Below are 22,111 nucleotides of genomic sequence, written 5' to 3' on the forward strand. Positions count from 1 at the left end.
TGTGCATAAATCCAAAAATCCGTGGAATCATCCATTTAAGCGCTTATTGTGACATCTGCGTTCCAGCAAACAGAACCTGTTACATCAATTAAAGCCGCTAGATCACTTAGCAGCTCTTGATGTATTTCCTCTCATTTCTTTGCACCGGCCGTTGTTCTGTCCTGTCCCGCCTCTTATCTCGTAAATGTCCCCGCCGCCGTCCCCTCGCTCACGCACGCCCAACCCTGGTTATTGTCTCGGCGCCGCCGTTGAGATCCCTCCGTTTAAATCCAAACAGACACTTGTGGTGCTGCTCACAATGGCCGCCATTGTTCCTGCCTGAAAGGGGAGCATGTGCTTTTGCTAATACCGCACTCTCCGGGACAACCGCGGACATTCTGCCTTTTAATCAAAGAGTGCCGTCACGCTTGGACGACTTCCTCCGAGGTGCCTGGAGGTTGTGGGAAAAGGGCCCGAGTGGGAGTGCAGCCTCCATCTTTGGGGGGGGACGAAATGCTCAGGAATTAACTGTAAGGCTCCGCTTGGTCATGTGACATCACGTTGGCATTTGTTTCCAGAAACATGGTCTGAAGCTTCGTGGCCGTCAAACAGCTCTGTTCTTGACAAACATCTCAGCGTAAGGCCTAATAGTAGCACCATTACTAGCGCTAATGCTAGCTCATTGACCCAGAACTGTGGAAACTGGAAGCCAGTTTTGTCCATTTTTACTTCCTGAAGGTGTCCCGTTACATTTGTCCGAGTAGCCTGGCTAAATCCTATCGTTGTCGTCTCCCACGGGAAATCAGAAAAGCTGGTTAGCGGTGTCACTGCTACGCTTTCCCACGGCTACTAACGTGAGCTCGGCTGATCTTCGCCGAGGTCAGTCAAGGAAACACGGGCACAATTAGAGGATTTATCCTCAGCTTTTGCTATTACACTTAAAAAAAAAAAAAGGCATAACATTCTAAATCCATATTCTGTATGCCATTAAAACAATAGCTTTCGCTAATCCATTTAATATGAGAAGATCAGCTCGGCTGGACCTACCACATGGGATAAACTGCTGCTCTGCTGGAGCTCCCGTCGGGAGCTGATCCAAAGCCAGCGGCAGGAATTAATCCTGGTGACGAAAATGGAGGGGAGTGGGGATTCCCTGAACGGACCAGGTTGGATTGTCTGGGAAGGAGGAGAGAATGATGGTGGGAAAAAAATACAGTACACTCCCAGGACATTTCATTAAGTACACCTGTACAATGGGATGAAGATAATAATGCTCAGCTAGCAGAAACCAAGGGAGGGTGGGGAGCCTACTAGAACATTCGACCCCGCGTGTCTAACAGATTAGCAGTGTGCCCTCGGCCATTAGGCAACGTTTACAAGATGGCCCCTCACTGTTTTCGCATGCTAATAAAGTAATTGAAGTGTCCCTGCAGGCACATCTGCTTTTCATTGCCCCGGCCGGCTCCCTCGTTTTGTCTGGCCTCTCATCTAGCCGTATATCACCCTTGACCTTTACCGCGCACGCGCTGGCTAAACAACACGGTCACTAAAAGTGAGATCCACTGGAGTCGTGGAAAAAAAAAAAAAAGGAAAATAGAAATCTGTTAGGCTGTGAAATTGAAGCAGTTCGCAATTCATCTTAGTCGGTCGGCAATAGCGTTAAGTAGCAACAGATGTGGCCGATCGCAGATGGATGACCTTGAAACTGCGGCGCCATCTGTCATTGATCTCTGTGGGATATACAGTGGCATCGGAGGGGAATATCGCCACACGGACCTCAAGGGGTTTGGGGGGGGGGCATCAGAGGGAAAATTCCCATCAAGTGGCTCCTGACTGGCGGCTAATCCAACACCCCGAGGGAGTCCAGTCCGCCTTAATACCTGTCTGTGTTCACCTGACCACAAGGAAAGCAAAATGGCTCGTTTCAAACAAATAGAACAGAAAATGAATGGAACACTTTTGGCTTTGGATAGCTTATGCGTGTGTACCTAATTAGGAGTTTTTCCGAAAGGCTGCCGGCAGCAATGACGGGCCGATCACAGAGCAGACAAGCCGCACTGATTATTTGCCTTGTCTATGTGCATCGGATGCAATCAGCTTTGTGAAAGCAAGAACTCCAAATAGCAGGGTTTCAATTTAAACATCCGACCGATCCTTCCGAGATGCCCCGCGCCCCCGCCCCTCTCTTACTTTTTTTGTGGCTAACAAGCGGGAGGAAGTGAGCATGTGTTTGGACGTGGGAGACAAGTTGCGGGTTTGTTTTTCCACGACAGAGGAAGCGGTGGCTACTTTTCGCTTTAACAAGCCACCGGGTGCAAAAAAAAAAAAAAGTCTGAACAGACCGCGAGGTGGGACCAAGGGCCTGCGAGCGCCGCACAAAGAGGCCTTTGGAGGAGAGGAGAATGAAGGCCACACAGACGACCCCCTCCGCTCAGTTTCTTGCCGTCCCTTTTGGACGCCTTCGCGTGCACAAATGAGGACAAAAGAGCTTGTCAGGAGCACAAAGACCACTTCTAAGTTATGTCCCGTGTGTCCCACCATTCAACACCTGCAAAGGAGGGAAGAAAAAAAAAATCACCTTCATCACGAAGCGTCGCTCTGGGTTGCCGAGGTTTCGAGCAGCTGCGTGTTGCTCCTTTGGTCAGCATCGCTGGTGAAAGCCAACAAGTGCACAAGAACGACCAACTGCTCCCGGTTCCTTCTTTTGGTCAACGGAGAACAATGGAGGCTATTTCTTCAAGCCAGACACAACTCATAGTCAAATGAGCCTAAATGAAAAAAATGCAAAAACAACATGGAGGATTTTAGATTGATGGGCAGTATGTTGGTGTAGTGGTTTGATCATCTGCCTCACGTTTCTGAAGTTTGGCAATTCAAATCTTAGTTTTGGCTTTATCCTTTTTTTCCCCTCAAAAACTAAATTTGATTAAAAAATGATTTTGCAATTTTCATACACAAGGTAGTTGTTTAATTGATGTCAAAATAATTTGTTACTGTACTTAGGTAGATTTTTCTGCCAAAAACAGATTTGTTATGTACTCGCCATCTTTGTCTGTCGACCAAAAACTTTTAAGAACACCAACTATTTATTTAAATCTCGCTGCTGTCAAGGACATCCCAGTGGGCGTGGCCACAGAGGAACCTTATAAATTTCCCCTCATGACGTCGTCGTCAGTCGCGCGTCAGAAATCTGCGGTGCCGGATCTCTTAGCACTCTTTTATTTTAATTTCTAAAAACGTTCCCATATGGACTTTGCTTTGGAGGTCGGCTGCTTTAGTTTTACGTTTTAATTTTTACCATGTTGAAGAACAACGGGAAGAAAACGGCCGTCTGCGTTAGCACCGCGGCGGTTCTCTGCCTGCTGATGCTGTTGGTCGCCGTGCGGCATCACGGAGCTCAAGTGGTCGTGGAGAGCACCGGCCAGGCGGACACTCTGTCGCTACCCGGGATTGAAGGAAGGGACGGGTCGGCGGTGGCGGAAGACGGCGGCCAGAAGGGATTCTCGGTATATTTCGGCAAGTTGAGCCGCGGTCGCAGGGAGGTGCAAAAGCCCGCCGCAGGCTCCTCTGCCTCCGCCGGTGACGCGACATCCCCGCCTGCAGAGGACATCAGATCCGATGACCTGTTCATCGCGGTGAAGACCACCAAAAAGTTCCACCAGTCCAGACTCAACCTGCTTCTGGACACTTGGATTTCTAGGAACATGCAACAGGTACATACGTGAACTTTAATGATGGCAATAATAACGCACAATGAGTGAAGTGACTCATTTCCAGCAAATTTGGGGATTTGATGAACAAAGCTACATTCTTTTTTTGTTTTGGGGATCTTCTGCCTTGCTTGGTTTGTTGTTACACAATGAAAGATAGCTACTTATATTTTTTATGGCTCTCACAAGTGACAATGAAGTACCCCCCCCCATCCTGCATATGTCAGTTTTTATCCTCTTCTAAGTGATGTGCCTGAGAACGAAGTGAGCACTTTCAAGCAAGCGGACTCCCCCTATGCCCCCCCCCCCCCCCCCCCCTGCACTCTCTCTATTATGCCTCCTCTTTTTGAGGTGTCCCTTGTGAATGCCCCCAGCGATCGCAATGGATGCCTCGGCGGCAAGCGTCGACTCTCCAAGCGCCTTGTCCCCCCCCCCCCTCTTTCGTAGGAACAAAGCCGGTCTTTTTGGGACGGAGGTGGGGGCTGAAGAAAAGCTTCCCAGCGGCTCATCTCCCCTCGCTCTTTCCATGGGAACCCCAGAGAGAGCCCGAGTCTGGGTCAAGCTTGAACGAAGGGACGGGGGGGGCTTCGTCTTCGAGGGGATGCTCGGGGGACAAAAGGGGTTTCCATCTTGCCAAGTGTGTGAAAATGCGACTCCACAAAGATGTCCGGTCAAAGTGATTACATCCTGCAGACAGGAGTGTCACGTTGGCTCACAGACCCCCCCCCCCCCCCCCCCCCCCCCCCAACAGATTTCCATTTGATTTTAGGTCTGGGCTCTAACTGGGCCATCTCTAAAGTCCTCCCAGTGTCCAAATTGCTGCTAATGACTGCAAGGGGTGAAATCTTTCTCAGCGGCATGAGTCAAAGCTGTCCTGGAAGGCAGCTGGCAAGTGCCGAGGCCACAATGCAAGAGGGAGTTTCCATTGTTGGGAGGGTGCACCAGGTGGTCAGAACAAAGGACGTCCCCCTAATGGTGGCCATATGATGCTCCCGGTTCCCACCGCTTGCATATGGCCGTCGCCGCTCGTTCTCACGCTCAGCTGGTGAACATCTGCGGCATCGCCATGGCATCTGTGCTTCTTTAATGCTGCCGGGTGTTTATTTCTGTTCAGAGTGGGATGTCTTGGTCCTTTACTTGCATGTAGATTGTCTTCCGACACAATGGCGCCTGGTCTTGTCATCTGGCAGTTGGGGGCAAAGTGCAACTGGTTAGCATCACATGCAACAAACCCTAATGAGCTTTTATAAGCCCAGAAGAATTCGAGAATATTTTACAATGCCTCGGAATTTGTGTCATCCTCCTTTTTTTTTTTTTCCATTTTGAATTTTCAATTTTTTAAATTATACTATTATGTCTTGAAGCATATTTTTTTACTATTTTTGAAGAGTATTGAAAAAATACTATACGGGGTATAAATGTATTCATATTTTAAATGCTTAAATCCTTTTATTATTTTCAATAAATATTTGTTTTTAATTTAAAACATGAACATAAAACTGTCAGCTTTAATATACTCATTTATATAATTTCAATTTTTTTTAAATATGAACTGTCTATATTTTAAGTCTTACAAAAATATTTTGAAATACATACATTTTTACATATTTTCTAAACATTCTCAGTATATAGCACAATCATATTATTTAAAAACAAAAAATAGTTTCATGTACTACCAAATATTTTATTTTTCATTATAACCCAATTGGGCTCACCAGATATGGTTCTCAGCCTGATAGAGAACAATATAACAATGTACAATGATAATAGTAAGGCAACAATGGGTACTTAAAGTGGAAATGGGTGGACCTCGATAAAAGGGAGAGTGTGACTTTTTTTTTTTTTTCCAAGAATGCTTGCGTAAGTTTGTACAATCGAGTCAGGGGTACATGAGGGGCGGGTGGTGGTGAATAGAGGGAAGAGTGCCCGCTGGTGCATTTCCTTCCTGTGGAGCTGGAGGCAGCCATGCAGGCACCACGCGCGTTCAATTCAGACAGAGGGGGGGGGGGGGCACGCCAAGCCTTCCTGTGGTTTCAAGCACACCCCCTCTTCTCGAACCCTTTTCTCTTATCTCCGCTTCACACACACACTTGATTTGCATGCAGTGAAAGTAACGGCGCGTCTCCTTGTCAGTTTCAAAACAAAGACAGTGGGGGCGAGGGGGGGGGGGGGGGGGTGCGGCGTGCGGACTCTCGGATTGGGAGTTAACTCCCGCAGCTGTATGCAAATTCAGGCAAACATGTTGAGGATTTACCCAGTGGAGACTTTTACCCGGCATGAAAACTCACAGCATTGTTCTCTTCTCAGCAGAAGGGGAGAGGGAGGGAGGGGGGGGGGGGGGGGGGGTGGGGAATGGACGCATAGTTTTTGATTGACTAATCAACACTGGGATCCCAACCCCCCGCTTTCCGGCCTCGCCACCTGCCATGAGCTCGCCTATCGCGGCGCCGTCATCCGGCCGTCTGCTCTGTGTGGCTGAACAAATAAAGTCTCATGGCGGTGCGCTTAGCGAGTTTGCCGCACAAACAACGCCAGACGTCTCTCATTGTGCCGGGAGAAGGTCGTAGAAAGGGGGTCAAGGCTTAGATGAGAGGTGCCCATACCAATAATGCAATCTAAGCATTATTATCAACATACATATATTTAAAAAAAAAAAAAAAAAACAATCCTGATGGTAAAACAGCTACAAGACGGTGCCTTAAGTATCCGTGACAAGTATCGGCTGCCTTCGATACATCCAACAAGTACGATTGAAAATGAATAGATGGATCTGCATCAACACATTCCAGCAACAATATGTGACTCACACACCTTGAAAAGGGCGTGCAGAGGCACGTGGCGCCAGAAAACGGCGGCGTGCTGCTCGGCAGGTGGCGGCTCACCTGAAAAGTAAACACCTCAACTGTTGGCCACCACCTGCCGCCACACAACAGTTTGTTTTTTTTCCACACCTGCGGTCATATATGAGATAACACTTGGCTTGCGATGAATGAGATAACCAATAGGGATGGATGACGGGGCGGTCGGATTGGTCCGCCTCCACCTTTCATGTTCCGTCATCCGGGATGCTCCGGGGGCCGGCTGTGCGGTTACCATGGAGTGAGTGGAAAGCGGCACAAAAGGACCTTTATGAGAGCGTCTGGCTGTTTTAAAGTGTCGCTGAATGATGCTAATCACTCCACTTGTGATAAAGGAGAAGACGCAAAAGCCATTATGGAGGCACGACATTGGGGTACACATGCACCACCACAGTTGTATGAAATGTTTACAAAGAGATTACAAAAATATTTATCAAACAGCACAGTATCTTGTGCAGGTGTACCTCATGTTGTGACCTTTGACCCGCATACAACGGCTAATTCGAATGTGTATTTTCTCTTGTTTGTCTGCAGACATACATCTTTACAGACGGTGAGGACGAAGACCTCAAAAGGAAAATTGGTGAGACATTCCATCTGGGAATATTTTACTTGTTGCACAAGGGGAGGGGGGGGGGCTATTGAGGGGCTGCATGCCATAACTGTTATTTATATTTGGCCGCAGGGAGTCACGCCATCAACACCAACTGCTCGGCCGCTCACAGCCGACAGGCCTTGTCGTGTAAGATGGCCGTGGAATACGACAAGTTCATTGAGTCGGGCAAGAAGTGAGTGATTGACACACACATCACACACACACGTGTTCAGTCGAGGGGGGGGTCTCACCATGTATTCGACACTCAGGTGGTTCTGTCACGTGGATGACGACAACTACGTCAACGTTCGCGCTCTGCTCAAGCAGCTCGCTCAGTACCAGCACACACAGGACGTGTACATTGGAAAGCCCAGCCTGGATAGGCCTATCGAGGCCACGGAGAGATTGGGCGATAATAAGATGGTGGGTAGGCCACCACTTTTTGTTTTGAAATGATCATTTTGTTTTGAAATCATGCCCAAGACGTTTCTCTGTCTTGTTACAGAAACCGGTCAACTTTTGGTTTGCTACTGGGGGGGCTGGCTTCTGTGTGAGCCGCGGTCTGGCACTCAAGATGAGCCCGTGGGCCAGGTAAGACAAAATTTACATTCACATCATAAAAAATAAGTTGTATAAAAATCCACGTCTTACCTACGTGTGGCGTCTCTCCAGCGGTGGCCATTTTATGAACACGGCGGAGAAGATCCGTCTGCCCGACGACTGCACCGTGGGCTACATCATCGAGTCGGTGCTAGGCGTCTCGCTCATACGCAGCAACTTGTTCCATTCTCACCTGGAGAACCTGCAACAAGTATCCAGATCGGAGCTCCATAAGCAGGTAAGGACAAAAAAAAAAAGTACTGATAAAAATGCAACGATACAACACAACCGATACCACTTTGCTTCTGTCAGCGTTTTTTTGTCTCTTATTGATGTGCTCCTTTTACTTAGCTCCTTCTAGTGTTCAGACTGTGTTATCACACAACTAAAAATACTTTGAAAAGTTTTTGGACGATAGTTGGCTCAAATGAAACCATGTCTCCCTTCATCTCACCCTCAGATCACTCTCAGCTATGGGATGTTTGAAAACAAGAGCAATATCATTAATTTGAAAGGAGCTTTCTCTGTAGAGGAGGATCCATCCAGGTAAGAGGCAATTGTTTTCCTACTTTCCTAACACATACGATTTAGGATTAGAAAAGATTCTGAAGGCGGATCTGCTTTCTCGTCGCAGGTTCAAGTCGGTGCACTGCCTGGTGTACCCGGATACCCCGTGGTGTCCGCCCCAGGTTGCCTTCTAGGACGACCGCTCCTCCTTCATCCTCGTCCTGCGTTCCGCCTCGGTATCTGAAAGGCGGGCGAGGACCAGCGTTCTTTTGTCGGTGTCAAGACCGCGTCGCCGCTGGGTTCTTCCAGTGAGCGCTACGGCGGGCTTTGGCGTGTAAGTGGGCTGCTGTGCGGCCCGCTGCTTATGGGACTACCGCCATTTGGAGCGGGTTTTTATTTTTTTATTTTTATTTTTTTAAGGTTTGCAGGCAATCAATTGCGCTTTTTGTGTGTTGCTTGTAAATGTATCTTGCAATTCTCATAGAATGTATTTCATATTGCCACGCCCTTTTTTTTTTTTTGCAAGCTTTACGCCATATTTGATGACTTTTCTATTTTAATGTGCGCTTTTTAAAAGTTGGAAAGCATTTTGACTCCGGGCAAACGCTCTCATGTGAAGATTTTGTTGTGCTTTTACGTGAACAGTGTTGACTGGCCTTATCTGGACCTCACCAGGATGAAGCACTTTGACCTCTTTAAAAAAAAACAAAAAAAAAACACACACACATCCTGGAATGAGTTCAGATGTGTGTCCAAACTAACAAAATGCCTGCAAAATCTCTTCACTTCATTTGTACGTAATTTATAAATACGCTCCTTGCATGCGTTACAATCGGGAGGGGAAATAATGAATGGGAGAGTTTTTGTTCTGGCTTTTTTTTTTCTTTGAATAATTTAGAATTGTTTAAAAATTGCACAGCTGAATTTCAAATGAGCTGATGTTCGCTCTCGGAAAGACACTCGCCTCTTAAGACTCGAAGCAAAAAAAAAAAAAAATCATGTGTACTCTTGCACAAAAAACATGATTGTTAGTCACATCGTCTTGTTTGCCGAGTTTTGCGAGGCAACGACCTAACCTGAGCGACGTCAGTATCTCTGCATGGAGTCGACCCATATTGGGTTACGCTGTACATGACGACCGCGGTATTGTATACTGCGCCTTTGTTGGCGGCCATTTTGTACAGCAATGTTTTCGAATGTAACGCGGTTGTTTACGTCTGCTTTCTTTTTTTTTGTCATTCTACATTTTATTCTCCAGCATCTGGAGCGGTCGGAACAGTTCATTCCCACTAATGACGTCTCAGGGATTATGATCTGATCCTGATATTTAACTAACCCAGTATTGAGGGTTCCGAAATGTCAAAAAAATAAATAAAAGTGCATAACCACTGAGAAACATCTGGAATTTGCTGGGGGTTTTTTTTTTATTTCCCTCCAACACGATTCATGTGTTCACTCTTTTGCTGACTCGGACAATACGACATGAAGAATTTTGTTGTGTTTTCCTCTTGCTGTCTTTTTCAGTTTTCTTGGTATTGTGGTTCTAGCATATTTTCCACCCCCCGACTATATTTTGAAGATGAAACTTTTGAACTCAAGCGGGAATGTTAACTCGGGGCTCTGATGTGGGAGGTCTGATCTTGCCCTGCGCCCTCAAAAAGAAACCATCTCTCGGTGTGGCGTGCGCCCACCGACCCCCCTCCCCCTCCCACTTGTTCTACGGCGGCGAGCATGGGAACACGCATCGTTGCAAGAGTAAACTTTGGTCTACCGCCGAAGACTAGTAATTAGGTTTAATAACTGCTTGCTCCATACATGTGACAGACGGCTGTGTGGGAAGGATGCCGGGGGATTATTATACAAATATCCTTCAGTTCATGAACTGGAGCTTGCAATCTTGGAGGAAATGCGGGAAAGAGGCCAAGAGGGTTTGGGGCGGGGTTTATCTCGTAACAAATTTAACACTTGCAAATCTAACAAGCCACAAGGTTAAAAGTGGCAAGCATGTGCCTGATGTTCCCACAATAGAAGAAGCATTCCCCTCTTTTGTGTCCTCCAAGTGACAAGTGGGGACGCTTTTGGCGGCGGCGTGAAACGGTCAACAACTCACCCTTTTCAAACAGCTTGGAGAATTCCGTGTCATCCTCAGGAGATTTACGGCAAACGTGTCCGGGGATGATGAATGTTTGTTAGACAAGACCAAAAAGACTCCCGCCTGTGTTATCCGAATTCCCCTGCAAGGGAAAAACTTGGATTATGATTTGTGGTGGGAATGTTTGCGTCGCTCAAATTGTCTCATATGCATGAGTTGATTTTCTTATTGCTACTGGGAAAATTTGTTTTTACTTTTTTTTTCTCCCCCACACAATCACATCATTATTAGGACAAAGAGAGTTCACATCGAAATAAATGATTCACGAGGAACTCTAAAAGATTTTTGCCTTTAAATATTCAACACGAACAATGTCTAAGATTGTCGGAGGGGATAAGAAAAGGTTCACTCGAGCTGCAACGACGGAAGGACATTGAACAAGGCGACAAAGTCGTTTGCACCTTATCGACGACAACACAACCGCATTTGTGCCTCCCACGAGGTGTCCGTGAAGTCTGTCAGCTCTAAAATCCCGCTTACAATCAAAGTGCAAAAACAGCGGAGGCCTCAGCAGGTAAAATGGGCCAAATTAAGAGGGAGGGGGGTGAAGAGTTATGCAAACAGCGGTCGCTCCCTCGTTCGTTGTCTTTGTGGCTTCCCTCCACGGCGTCCAACTAAGCGGGTCCTTTGTCCACCGGCTCAGACCCGGTGTCGGCCCTCGGCAGACATGGCACAGCAACTGGCAGAGACCTTGATCCCTCTCCAAGAGCCTAATCCCCCTATCACATGTCAGCCATGGAACTTTGGAGAGGCCACAAGCCAGCCTGAAGAGCACTTGGAGAGTTTTTCTCCCCCGAAAGATTTTTTTTCGATGCTATTCGTTAGCCAGTCTTTGGTGTTTTGCGTTGTTAGCATGAAGCTAAATAGAATTTACCACTGCATGTTTTGCTTTACGTTCTTCTTTTTGTGTACCAGCTCTGCGGACACAGACAATGTGATTAAATTCGATAAAGAGAAGCTTTTGAGAGCCAAGCAACATCCCAATGAGATTCCAGACGTTCCCGCTTTCTCTTTCTGGGCTAAGTGGTCAGCGCCATAAATCTTTCATCGGATGCCTGCGCCTTGACTGGTGTGGTTGACACGTATAAAAGAGGAGGCGAGCTGTGAATAACGTGACACCCACTAGCCACCCCCCCCCCCCAAACGCCTCTCCAAAAAGTCATCCAGGACACAGCTGCCTCTTTGAGAACACACACTCACTCACACACTCTGGTACACACTGAAGCAACAAAGCAGCAGACGTTCAAGTGAGAGTCATTTGCATTTGCCTAATTGATTTGAGCCCGTCAATCATTTCCAAGACTAAAAATAGTGACAATAGAACAATTTCCACAAAAATTTGCAGATGTGGTACAGATCTGGACAAATTTTAAGGAATTTGAAAAAGTCTTGTCTACTTACTTGGGGAGCAAGATGGAAAAAAATTTTATGTGTTGACCTCATGCAACTTGAGAGGGCACGTCTTCTCAAACTGGGCTCAAGTGGGACAATGACGTGCCAGGACCAGCAGAGGGCGCTGCAGTGGTTACAAATGAAATGAATTGGTAGGATTATGCATAAAAAAACAAGGTTGAAGATATATTTTTTTTTATGTAGTTTGCAAAAACATTTGCGAATCAACAATTAATTTAAACACTATTTGTCGTTACATTCAGGTTCACTGCCACCTGTTGGACTGGAATGTCATGACTTACCCAATAAAACAAGTCTAGTATTGTCAAGTCTTGTATTGCTGTTTGAATGGTGACGCTGCACTAAGCAAAGGGGGTCATGACCAGACAGCTCAATTAGAATGGAAAAGAGGTGATTTGACGCTCCAGAGCCAAGACGACGGAGGCCATGTTGAATAGAAATAGATGCGGCCTTGTGTGGCTCTCAATGCTTTTCACGGTGCAGCTGTCCAGTGTGGCGTCAGAAGGACCTCTGTGTTCCAAGCAGCTGGCAGAACCCCAACAGATCCAGGAAGTGTCCATGGGGGTGGGACAGGGGACAAGTGGGGTGCTGGTGTCTGCAACGGCCCCCTTCAAGTCATTCAGCTCCTCGCCTCAAAGCTTTAGTGACGCATTCCTCTAGTCAAGCGACAAGCAAGGTAATTAAATTTCCTCGATGGCGAGACTGCGTGAGATTTCATTTGCATCCCGACTGTCTGATAATAACCTCCCTCCCGCCATTATACCCCCTGCCGGCCCCCCCAACCTCCTCCACCGCCCTGCTTTTTTGTAAACAGCCTTGCTTAGCACTAACAGAACAACCAACAGTAGTGGAGATGATGTCATTGCTACTACATTTTTTTTACTTTGTCTCCCCAAAACAGACATGAGAGGATAGAAATAAAGTCATAAAATGATTACTGTCATATATGACTGAGGCTTAATACATTTCAAATGGACTTTTTTTTTTTAAGTTACAGTGAGACACTAACAATGGAGGCAATAGACAAAGCTTTAGCTCAGTGACGTCACAAAACGCTGGTCATCCAAATCTTCCTTGACTTATTTGGTCCTTGTAATGAGTTAGGATAAATGTCATTTGAAAGCATGCGCCCTCCAAGAGAAGCAGGTTGATACAACGCGGTGTTTTGCTGCCATCTAGTGTAGAATAATGGAATGAAAACCTTTAAATACACCAAGGAAGGCTAATTAAATTTGTTTTTATTTTTAACACGGCAGTCAAGCTCAATATAAGCAGTTTTGTTTCTTTTCATCCATGTATACTTTTAAAACTTTGTATAAAACAACTTCAGAGAACATTCCTGATTTAAAATGAAAATAGCTACCATATTGACACGAATTAAGCAACACTAAGTGCTGGCTTCAGAATCTAAAAATCAAAAGTAGATCAAAACAAAACAAAAATGTAAAAGTCAGGTATCTGTACAAGTACGTTTTGTCTTTTACAATAAATGTTCATCATCCAGCAATGACACACCAAGAGTGAGAACATGACGGCCAAACAAAAACAAAGCGTAAAACATGATTGGGGGGCAACAGAACAAAAAACGGCTCACTGAAGACATTTAAAACATTCGATTGGCACTGCCTGTAAATTCTCCTACAAACAAAATAAGACGGAAAATGGGCGTAAACTCGTCACCTTCCTCTATTTGTTAGAAATGCTAAAACACATTTGTTTGTGAGGTACTGCATTGCCAATGCAAAAAAAGTTGGAAACTACAAAAAAAAAAAAAAAAAAAACACTTTTCAAACTGTTAACGGTTATTATCATGACAGCTGCCTTAGCGGTTGCCTGGCAGATCTGAAAACAAAAATTACGGAGTGAAATGGCAAGAAAAGTTTTCCAGTAGTACGCCGACGTCTCAAGTATTGACAGTTTGCTCCCCTTTTTCTCGTTGCCAGCTCATTGACTCATCCAAATTCACAGCTTGGCAGTTTCCGAGTGCTGTAGGACGACTTCCAACAATTGTAAAGCTCGTAAGACTTGCACTCGTGCGCGACGACTGGTCCCAAACACCGGAGTTAAGACAAAGGTAGCAAAGACACTCAAATGGAAAGGTCTTCACTTCAGGTAGCAAAAAAAAAAGAAAAATCCTCCTTGTGTCTTGATCAGTTCTTGCTTATGTGACGGTAAGATTCTGGATCAAAAGGTGAGAAGTGTTCCAAAAGATCTTTCCAAAAGTAAGATAATAATAAAAGTGGTAGGGGGTGCTGCCTTAAAGACGAAGTGGCCATTTGGTTCAGCTTCCGGCTATATTGATGCGGGGATGTTGGGATCTGGCCGCCTGTTAGCAAGGTACTTTGCCCGCATGCTGGAGGTGTACTGTGAGTGGAAAAGCAAATTGGAAAACGTGACCCGACAGAAAAAAAAAAAAAAAAAAGGACAAAAGAAAGAAATGAATCATCAAACAACGAGGTTATTCCCGTGTAGCACGGTTCTTTACGGTGAGCAGAAAAGGTAGGGAGGGGAGACTGGGGTTGCACATGCAGCACCCGTCATATGGCTGGTGACTCTTCAAGCTAAACAGCAGGGAGGGGAGTTAGGCCAGTGATTCCCAACCAAGGTGAGGGATCAGCAGGGTTTTTTATTTTTATTTATTTTTTTTAGGATGCCTGGCCCAATAAAGGTTGGGAAACACTACCGGAGACTACTGATCCAAACACAGCAGTCAACAGCGTGACAGACATGATTTTAAGATACCTGGGGAATGTTTGAAATACAAAAGAAATAGGGTCATGCTATTTTCATCTAAGTCATTCTTCAACATTTAAAGATGCAAGCAAGCTTTTATTTCCTCATTTCAGAAGTGCACCAGTGCCTCTTTAGCGCCAACAGAAGTCAGTTTACATTACTTACCTCTCAGTAAATTTGAATATTGTGGCCTTCATTTTTTTTTTTTAAAGTCACTCGGTTCAAAATATGCATGTTGATTGAAAGGAAGATCCGCTTCACATTATAAACTGAACGACTGGAGTAAATACATTTTGGTGGTATCCTAAACTGGTAAGGAATAAAAAAATAAAATTAAATAAACGAGTGTTTTAAGTGTTCCGAAGAATTTATAGTATTATCGGAGGATTTTTATAATGTCGACCCCATTTTGCTAATGCCACAATTTGTCTCACATTGATAAAAATCTACAGCGTGGATTAAAAAAAAAGACAATCCACATGGACATTTCTCGCATTCGGGAGGGAAACATGCAGCCTATGGGGGGGAATAGGGGCCACAGGCAACAAACATCGGGGGGGGGGGCACACTGAGAAGTTGAGCCAGGTTTCGGGGTAGGGCGGGAATGAGGGGCATATCGTGTACCTGTTAGCATAGCAGACGAGGTTACCAAAACGATCTGGAGCTGTCCGAAGGCTTTAGTTGCCAGCTGTGGCCGCTGTTAGTGTGAGCGGGAGTCAAATACAACTGGACGGATTGGCGAGGGAGGGAGCGGGAGAGAAGATGACAAGAAGAGTGTAGAGAAGAAATGTGAAGCCGTGTTCAGGTCAGGCACGGAGGAGGGAGGGGCTTTTTGAGGTTTTTAGATTGAAGGTGCTGTTAGGAAGGGAGGCCTAGATATGTTGCTCGAAATAATTCATTCTCGTTGCACTAAATGTGGCAAAATAAATGACCCTTCTGGTTGGCAGCCACTTTTCTATTGTCAGGTTTTTTTTTAACGCTTCGAGGTCGAACCACGGGGCTTGGTGGGAACGCAACTAAAGGCCATTTGGCGGTTTGAACTCACCGAGGGTGGGGGAGACTCTTGTCCAATCAAGGGGGTGTTTTCAGCACGGGAGTTGGGGAAGTTGGCGTTTTGAGCCCTGTGGGAGGAAAAGCAGTGAGGTCAAAAAATCTGGAAAAAAAAAAGAAAAAAGGATTTGCAGTTTTTTTTTTTTTTTTTTAAACACAGTGCTAATCGACCCATCACAGTTTTTGCTTGAGAGCAACAGTTGCACGAACGCCATCTCTGCCTGATACTTTTCATTTGTTCGCTTTAAACAAGGGGGGGGGGTCACACTTTAGACCCCAAAGCATTACGTACATGTACTCTGTCAAAGGTGCGTTGCTAACAGTGTGCGCGGCGGCGGGGATGGACGTCTCGCTGCCGTAGCTGCTGCCGCAGCTGTAAAGGCTGGGCATATGAACGCGGTACAGGTTGTCCTGGTTCTGCCTGCCGCCCCGGCCCATTGAGTCGCCATCCTCATCCGCCCTGCTAGAAATGGAAGACACCGTGAGATGCCACTAGAGGGAGCCGCTGCCCCACTCGAAAGAGAAGAAACTCATTGACTTGATCAATGCCTTCCTGTGGACACGGGGTAAAAATATCCATTTAAAATATTTGAGAAATTTTGTCTGGAAGAAGCGGTACCGCATCTTGGACCAGGCGTGAGGCAGGCTGCAAAGGATGGCGGTGAACATAAGGGCCGTCACAAAGGAGAAGAGCATCAGGTAGATGAAGCCCTCCAGTCCGTCGTAGCACACGCCCGTCGCGGCCTGCACGTAGTCCTGCCGAGATCAAGCCACGACAATTTCACCGGAGTGCAACAGACTGAAACCATCACCTCGGGGTGAGGCAGCAGTTCTTGGTAATGCGGCGGGCGGGCGCGCAGGCGGAATATTTGTATGCACTCGGAATGTGGACGCAACAGAGCGATTCCTCATCGTCGGGCCGCTTTCGGTTGGACAGGAAGTCCAGAGTTAGGACAAGCGGAGTCAGCTGCGCAAGCAGGGAAGAAAGGTGGCTTTATATGACTGGAGCTGCTGCGGAACTGATGTCACAACACATCAGTGACAACCGCCCCAACCCGTCTCCAAGTCTTCTGTGCTATCGCGGCTCACTCACCAAGTGCAGACTGCGGCAGTCCACCAAGGCAGTGAGCTGATGAAGGTGAATCTCTCCATTCTTCAGTATCTCCTGGATCTGCTTTAAATTTGCCTGGAAATAATTAGAATAGAAGGGGATGAAGGATGAATATATCATATTGGCCGTCAGCGCCTCAATGCTAATGCCAGCCTTTCCCATTATGTGTTAGCATCAGCATTAAGCCAGCAAGCAAAAGGCTGAGAAAAGAAAAACACTGGTGCAAATATTACTGGTGTTTAATATTACACTGCCACTTGTAAATGTAATTGAGGCTCTGGTGACATAAAGCTCACAACTCTTCTTCCAGTCTCAAATATTTTTGTTTGCCTCTCACAAACGCTTGGGCCAGCTCAGCAAATTTCTATGCAGTCTGAAACGAGCCCCACTTTGTGCCTGTCTGGACAATAACGTGGGCCTGTATTGAGCAAATGGCTAATGTAGCTAAATGGACATAATGCGACCCCCCCGTCCCGCCCCACACAGGTGGGGAGTCAGCACACGCACTGCACTTCACCATCTAAAATGACAAACAACAAGCCGCAACATGGCCGCTGCTGTCCAGCCGAACCGGCAGTTTGACAGACTCGTACCAGAGATTCCGCGGAGGCCGATTTCAGAAGTCTCTGCAAGTTGTTCTGCATTTCAACGAGTGTTTTGTGGCTGGCGGACAGTTTCTGGAAAAAAAACATTGAATCATACTTTTAGTTATTTATTTATATATTTTGTGCTGCCCCCCCCCCATTGATAGTGAGTCATATCACAGGTTCTACACGGACAAGGCTTTTTTCTTTTCTATCCCTCAAGCATTGTTGCCTATTAGCACTCAAAAGGCTTTTATTTATTCATGCGGTCAAAGTATAGATTTGTTGCAGATGGGACGGCCCATTTTCCATCTTTGCCTTGCAAGTCCGAGCAAGACAAGGCAAATTCTGCAAAATGGGATGATTGTACTTGTGTATTGGGGTGACTCGTGCCCCACCAAATTCCCACATGGAAGAGAAAAATGCTTTTTGTTTTTTGATGCTGCGTCTGCGGGATTTTCAGTGACGTCAGTAAAACGTGGGACAATCTTATTTGTTTGTTTGTTGGAAGCAACAAACCTGCTGGAAGGGGTTGCGGAGCTCCAAACTGCAACTAAGGTAGTAGTTGAGGATTTCTGTGGATCAAACAGACAGATGAAACCAATTTAGCTTGAAAATATTGACACTAGTTGTGTAATGCAGCCCAAAAATAAAAGGTCCATTTCCAGCAGTTTTTGGCCTTTGAGGCTCGTTTTAATACGCACACGACTCGCCTCACCCACTCTGCACCGCGCTCTCGAGAAAACCCGGCTTTTCACAAGAATGCCAGGCAATTGCGAAAACGAGCAGTGGCATAGTAGTGTCGATTTGGCGTAAAAAGGCGCCCCGTTGCCCTGTGACACTGCTGGCAGCCACTCTCAGAAGCTTTTTAGGAGTGTCGGACAAGGCTTGTTCTTTAGAACAATGCCGTCTCACTGCTGCACAATAATCACACTATTGAGAGCGGCAAGGGGAGGGGGGCGGAGATTTGGCCCTCCCTTTACAAACCGGTAGCAGGGAACGTTTAGTGATCACAGTGAGGAAAAGAAATTGAGAACACAACTTAATACCTTGATTGGTGACTCCATGCTCGTTGGCCACTTGGGTGATGAATGCGTCTGGAGCCACGCACAAGTCGCTGGAGGACACAGAGACAGCCAAGTCCAGCGCCAGTGAGGACCAGCTGACCACCAGAGCCACAACCGCCAACAAGCACACGCTAAAAGCATAACGTCAAACTATTAGATTTCAGTGAAAAACGACCCTTTCGCCAGCCTCAACTCATCGCGATTTGCAAATAATGCGGCGCCGCTCACCCAAAGAGCGTTTCCTTGGAGTTGCGAATGAGGCCCAACAGCACCAGAAGACAAATGAGGACATCCAGTAGCAGCAGACAGAGATAGCCCACCCACCTGTGAGGACCAAACAAAAAAGGGATCACTAATAATAATCAAACAAGTGCTCTTTAGACAGAAATCGACCCACAGAAGGTCCTGTTGGTTCTGGAGCTGCTCACCTGTACCAGTCGAACAGCTCAATCTTAACAGCCAGCGCCTCCAGAGAGAAACCGCCGAAGGGGATGGACGCCATCTGTCTGACCAGCTCGTCCATCTGGCCTTGCATAATTTGGATGGTGGACAAGTCGTTCTTGTCCCCGGAGTACTGGCCCTCGAGCGTCTTCAGGTTTTCACTTGCTAGCCTGTTCAGTGAGGACGCGCTGTCGAACACCTGCGTCCGACCAGGAAGGGGGATGAGGGGAAGGCGCAGAAAGTCTTGTGGCCATGTTTCATCAATAATTTCAAACTCAGGTCTCACCAGCGTGTGCATTCCAGCGATTGTGTGATTTGCGTGGCGCAGGGAATAAGTCAGACGATTCACTCCGTCGCAAGTCTCGCCGTTGCCATAGAAACCTATGGCAATGCCCGCGCTGACAAAGCCAAGAAGGAAGAGGGAGGAGAAACAGCGTGGTGAGAAGGGCTCAGCCTGGGGGGGGATTTGCTTATAAAGACAAATGGAGGGGACGAGAGCGAGCCAGTGGGGGTGCGTGTGAACCTCACATTAACCCAGTCAGTTCTGACGTCTACAGAACCCACATGGAACCATGACAACACGGCAGAAACAGGCTCTTATGTATGTACGCCCCGAAGGCCTCCTTCCTGACAAACTCTGGCTGGGTTATCAGATCCGATAAAGAACGAGAGAACGCTTATGATGCATTCAATGTTCTAACCAAGCTCCTAAAACCATTTTTTGTGCTGCGCTGAATTAACTGCGATGGCTCTCAAGCGGCACGTCAACATACGGAGGGATAACAGGAAACAAATGCTCGACAACGCAAGTCCAGATGGTCAGGCCGGCGTTTGGGCCAAAACGAAAAGCACTAACAAAATATTGACATCATCGTGGGTGTCGTGTTTTGTTCCGATGTTTGGGCTCACCTGCACACGAGTGTGGCGATGACGACGCACCAGGAGGTGCAGCAGCAGTCAGCTGATGGTTGCTCCCGGTTTTTGGTACGCCGGCAGCACAGCCAAATGGAGTAGAAGAGCAGGAACAGCAAGTCCAAAGTCAGACAGGCCAGCGCCACACCTCCCAGTAACAGAATAGACTGTCGGGAGGAGAGTAATGGATGCCATTAAAAATCGGCAATGTCGGGATAATGGACTAGCCAAGTGAGACGCTGCTTTACATTTCATCCATGTTTTGTATGGTTAGAAATTTGCTAGCAACAATCGCTAATGCTAATTTGAAAGACACCTTAGGCAGCAAAGCCGAAAGGTGCCAACTCAGGAAACTGACTTCAAATACCACTTCCATTGGAAACTGGCAGATGTGCAAAGCTAAACAAAAGCTCTCGAGTGTACCGTTGAGATTACTCACTCTATGATTGTCAGTACAAAGACAATAAGATGATGACGCATGTCTGGGTAGTGTCTTCCTGTTTTAAACGAATTGGGAATCGAGATCTGAATAACACTTTAAAAAAAAAAAAAAAAAAAAAAGGGAAGTATGTGCAACTGAAGACTAAATGTCTCATTCTGAAACAACAGATTAGAAAAAACCTGGTTAAAAAATACTTTCAGAGTACAACTTGAATTTTTCTCAGCATATTGATTTCCTCTGAAAGCAAATGTTACATTATTGTTGAGAAAGAAGTTTATTGTTGTGTACTTTACTAATTAATTACTTAAATTGTTACAGAGGTGTTTGAAGTAGCGATGATTTTGGCCTTTAGAATTCAAATGCCTTTGTGACATTCACATGTCAAACTGCTTTTGAGCTGTTGAAAAATCGACAACTTTGCTAATTCTGAATCTTAAAAGACCAACGCCCAAATCAAAGGTGGCTTTGGCCTAGATTACATCGTTACCAGCTGGTCTTCTACGGTTATAGTAAGTCAACAGATGGTGACTAGATTCAAAGGTGAAACAGAAGAACAGGTGCCAATTTGTCACAAAGGATTCCTTTAAATCCTCAATCAGAACTACAAGTCCATCCATAGTCAACCAAACCATGATAATCGTCTTTACCTCTTGATACTTCGGATTCCACGGCTGGAAGTCGCTGCTCGTTTGCTCAAATTTGAAGTTGAAATGTGGAAGTCGGTGCAGCAGGTTGACCCACCACGGTGGCGTGTAACCAACCACAGTTGCCATGGCCAATCGAAAAGTCAAGCCAGGTCAGATTTAGCTTGACTTGAATGCAAATGGATCCTTCCTAAAAAGCTGTTGGGAGAAAATACGGTTAAAAAAAAAATCAAAGCGAGCTGACGTTTAAAAATAATTCAAGGGTTCCAGCTCATTCAAAATGGCATCCTCCACAGAGCATCTATGCATAATTTAGCAGCTGGTGTTATTGTTCTCTCACCGACTGACCACTAGTTTAGAGATAGAGCTTGTTAGCATCACCAAGTTAAGCTAGCCATCACTAGCGACTAGTTAATCACTTTCCTTCCGCTTCTTACTGACGTCAAACACAGAATGTTTGTTTGTCGTCACACACAAACACAAGAAAATTAAATGATGAAAGTGCTCGTACCACGTTCTCGATGTGGTCCCAGTTATTTCGGCTAATGATAGCCGGTTTAGCTGCTGGTTAGCTGAAGAAAACAAGTCTCTTTTGTTCCTCTCGTCATTGTGCGCCGTTGTTTGTTTACATCCTGCGTCGTAGAGTCGACAAGAACAGCCTGCGAGGATGGTCGCGAGCACTTTTTATTCCGGTGCGATGGGTTTGCCTCGAGATGCGGGCGAGCAGAGCTTCCATAGATTTGGACCGCAGTCTTTAGTGTTGGATCGTGAGTGAACGATTCGGTCAAAAGAACGGATTCTTTCAGTGAACGAGAGTGAACGAATCACTTTCTAAAGGGAGTCGTTCTTTTTTCAGTTCATACGTCTTCAACCGGGCGGCTCGGTGGAGCACTAGGTAGCACGTCCGCCTCACAGTTAGGTGGGTGCGGGTTTGATTCCACCTCCGGCCCTCCCTGTGTGGAGTTTGCATGTTCTCCTCGGGCCTGCGTGGGATTTCTCCGGGCACTCCGGTTTCCTCCCACATCCCAAAGACATGCTTGGTAGGCCGATTGAGCACTCCAAATTGCCCCTAGGTGTGAGTGCGGATGGTTGTTCGTCTCTGTGTGCCCTGCGATTGGCTGGCAACCAGTTCAGGGTGTCCCCCGCCTGCTGCTTGATGACGGCTGGGATAGGCTCCAGCACGCCCGCGACCCCCGTGGGGACAAAGCGGTTCAGAAAATGAATGAATGTTTATTAAAATAATAAAAGTAAATTTCAAAACAAGCAATCTAATGTGAAATTGCAGTAGATATATTGGACAAGAATATTTAGGC

General features: G+C 46.4%; 2 protein-coding genes and 1 long non-coding RNA gene across 5 annotated transcripts; 1 reads left to right on the plus strand and 2 right to left on the minus strand.

Moving 5' to 3' along the window:
- Nucleotides 1-3,182: 3,182 nt before the first annotated feature.
- Nucleotides 3,183-9,640, plus strand: lfng (LFNG O-fucosylpeptide 3-beta-N-acetylglucosaminyltransferase). Its single transcript, XM_085934073.1, has 8 exons — nucleotides 3,183-3,692; nucleotides 7,082-7,130; nucleotides 7,233-7,335; nucleotides 7,412-7,565; nucleotides 7,648-7,733; nucleotides 7,815-7,980; nucleotides 8,203-8,288; nucleotides 8,377-9,640. Exons 1-8 carry the CDS (start codon nucleotides 3,279-3,281, stop codon nucleotides 8,441-8,443), a joined length of 1,125 nt encoding a protein of 374 aa, XP_085790199.1. The 5' UTR covers nucleotides 3,183-3,278; the 3' UTR covers nucleotides 8,444-9,640.
- Nucleotides 4,497-10,407, minus strand: LOC147044179 (uncharacterized). Its single transcript, XR_015068509.1, has 3 exons — nucleotides 10,360-10,407; nucleotides 7,794-7,944; nucleotides 4,497-4,872 (listed from the first exon to the last, which is right to left on the minus strand). It is a non-coding gene; the product is annotated as an uncharacterized LOC147044179 (long non-coding RNA).
- Nucleotides 10,408-13,035: 2,628 nt separating this feature from the next.
- Nucleotides 13,036-21,634, minus strand: ttyh3a (tweety family member 3a). Of its 3 annotated transcripts, none has more exons than XM_085934071.1 (14): nucleotides 21,310-21,622; nucleotides 20,802-20,996; nucleotides 19,710-19,879; nucleotides 19,087-19,198; nucleotides 18,788-18,999; nucleotides 18,588-18,683; nucleotides 18,342-18,490; nucleotides 17,812-17,867; nucleotides 17,302-17,385; nucleotides 16,691-16,783; nucleotides 16,217-16,353; nucleotides 15,890-16,057; nucleotides 15,593-15,668; nucleotides 13,036-14,178 (listed from the first exon to the last, which is right to left on the minus strand). In XM_085934071.1, the coding sequence occupies exons 2-14, from the start codon at nucleotides 20,925-20,927 to the stop codon at nucleotides 14,107-14,109; spliced, it is 1,551 nt and encodes a 516-aa protein (XP_085790197.1). In that variant the 5' UTR covers nucleotides 20,928-20,996; nucleotides 21,310-21,622; the 3' UTR covers nucleotides 13,036-14,106. The 3 variants fall into 3 exon arrangements, with proteins under 3 accessions (XP_085790197.1, XP_085790196.1, XP_085790198.1); XM_085934070.1 differs by having other exon boundaries at nucleotides 15,890-16,060; nucleotides 21,310-21,621; XM_085934072.1 differs by lacking the exon at nucleotides 13,036-14,178 and adding an exon at nucleotides 14,186-15,273 and having other exon boundaries at nucleotides 21,310-21,634.
- Between the last annotated feature and the right edge of the window lie 477 nt (nucleotides 21,635-22,111).

The sequence above is a fragment of the Syngnathus leptorhynchus genome, chromosome 16 (assembly GCF_054491065.1).
Source record: "Syngnathus leptorhynchus isolate UIUO chromosome 16, UIUO_Slep, whole genome shotgun sequence".
NCBI lineage: Eukaryota > Metazoa > Chordata > Actinopteri > Syngnathiformes > Syngnathidae > Syngnathus > Syngnathus leptorhynchus.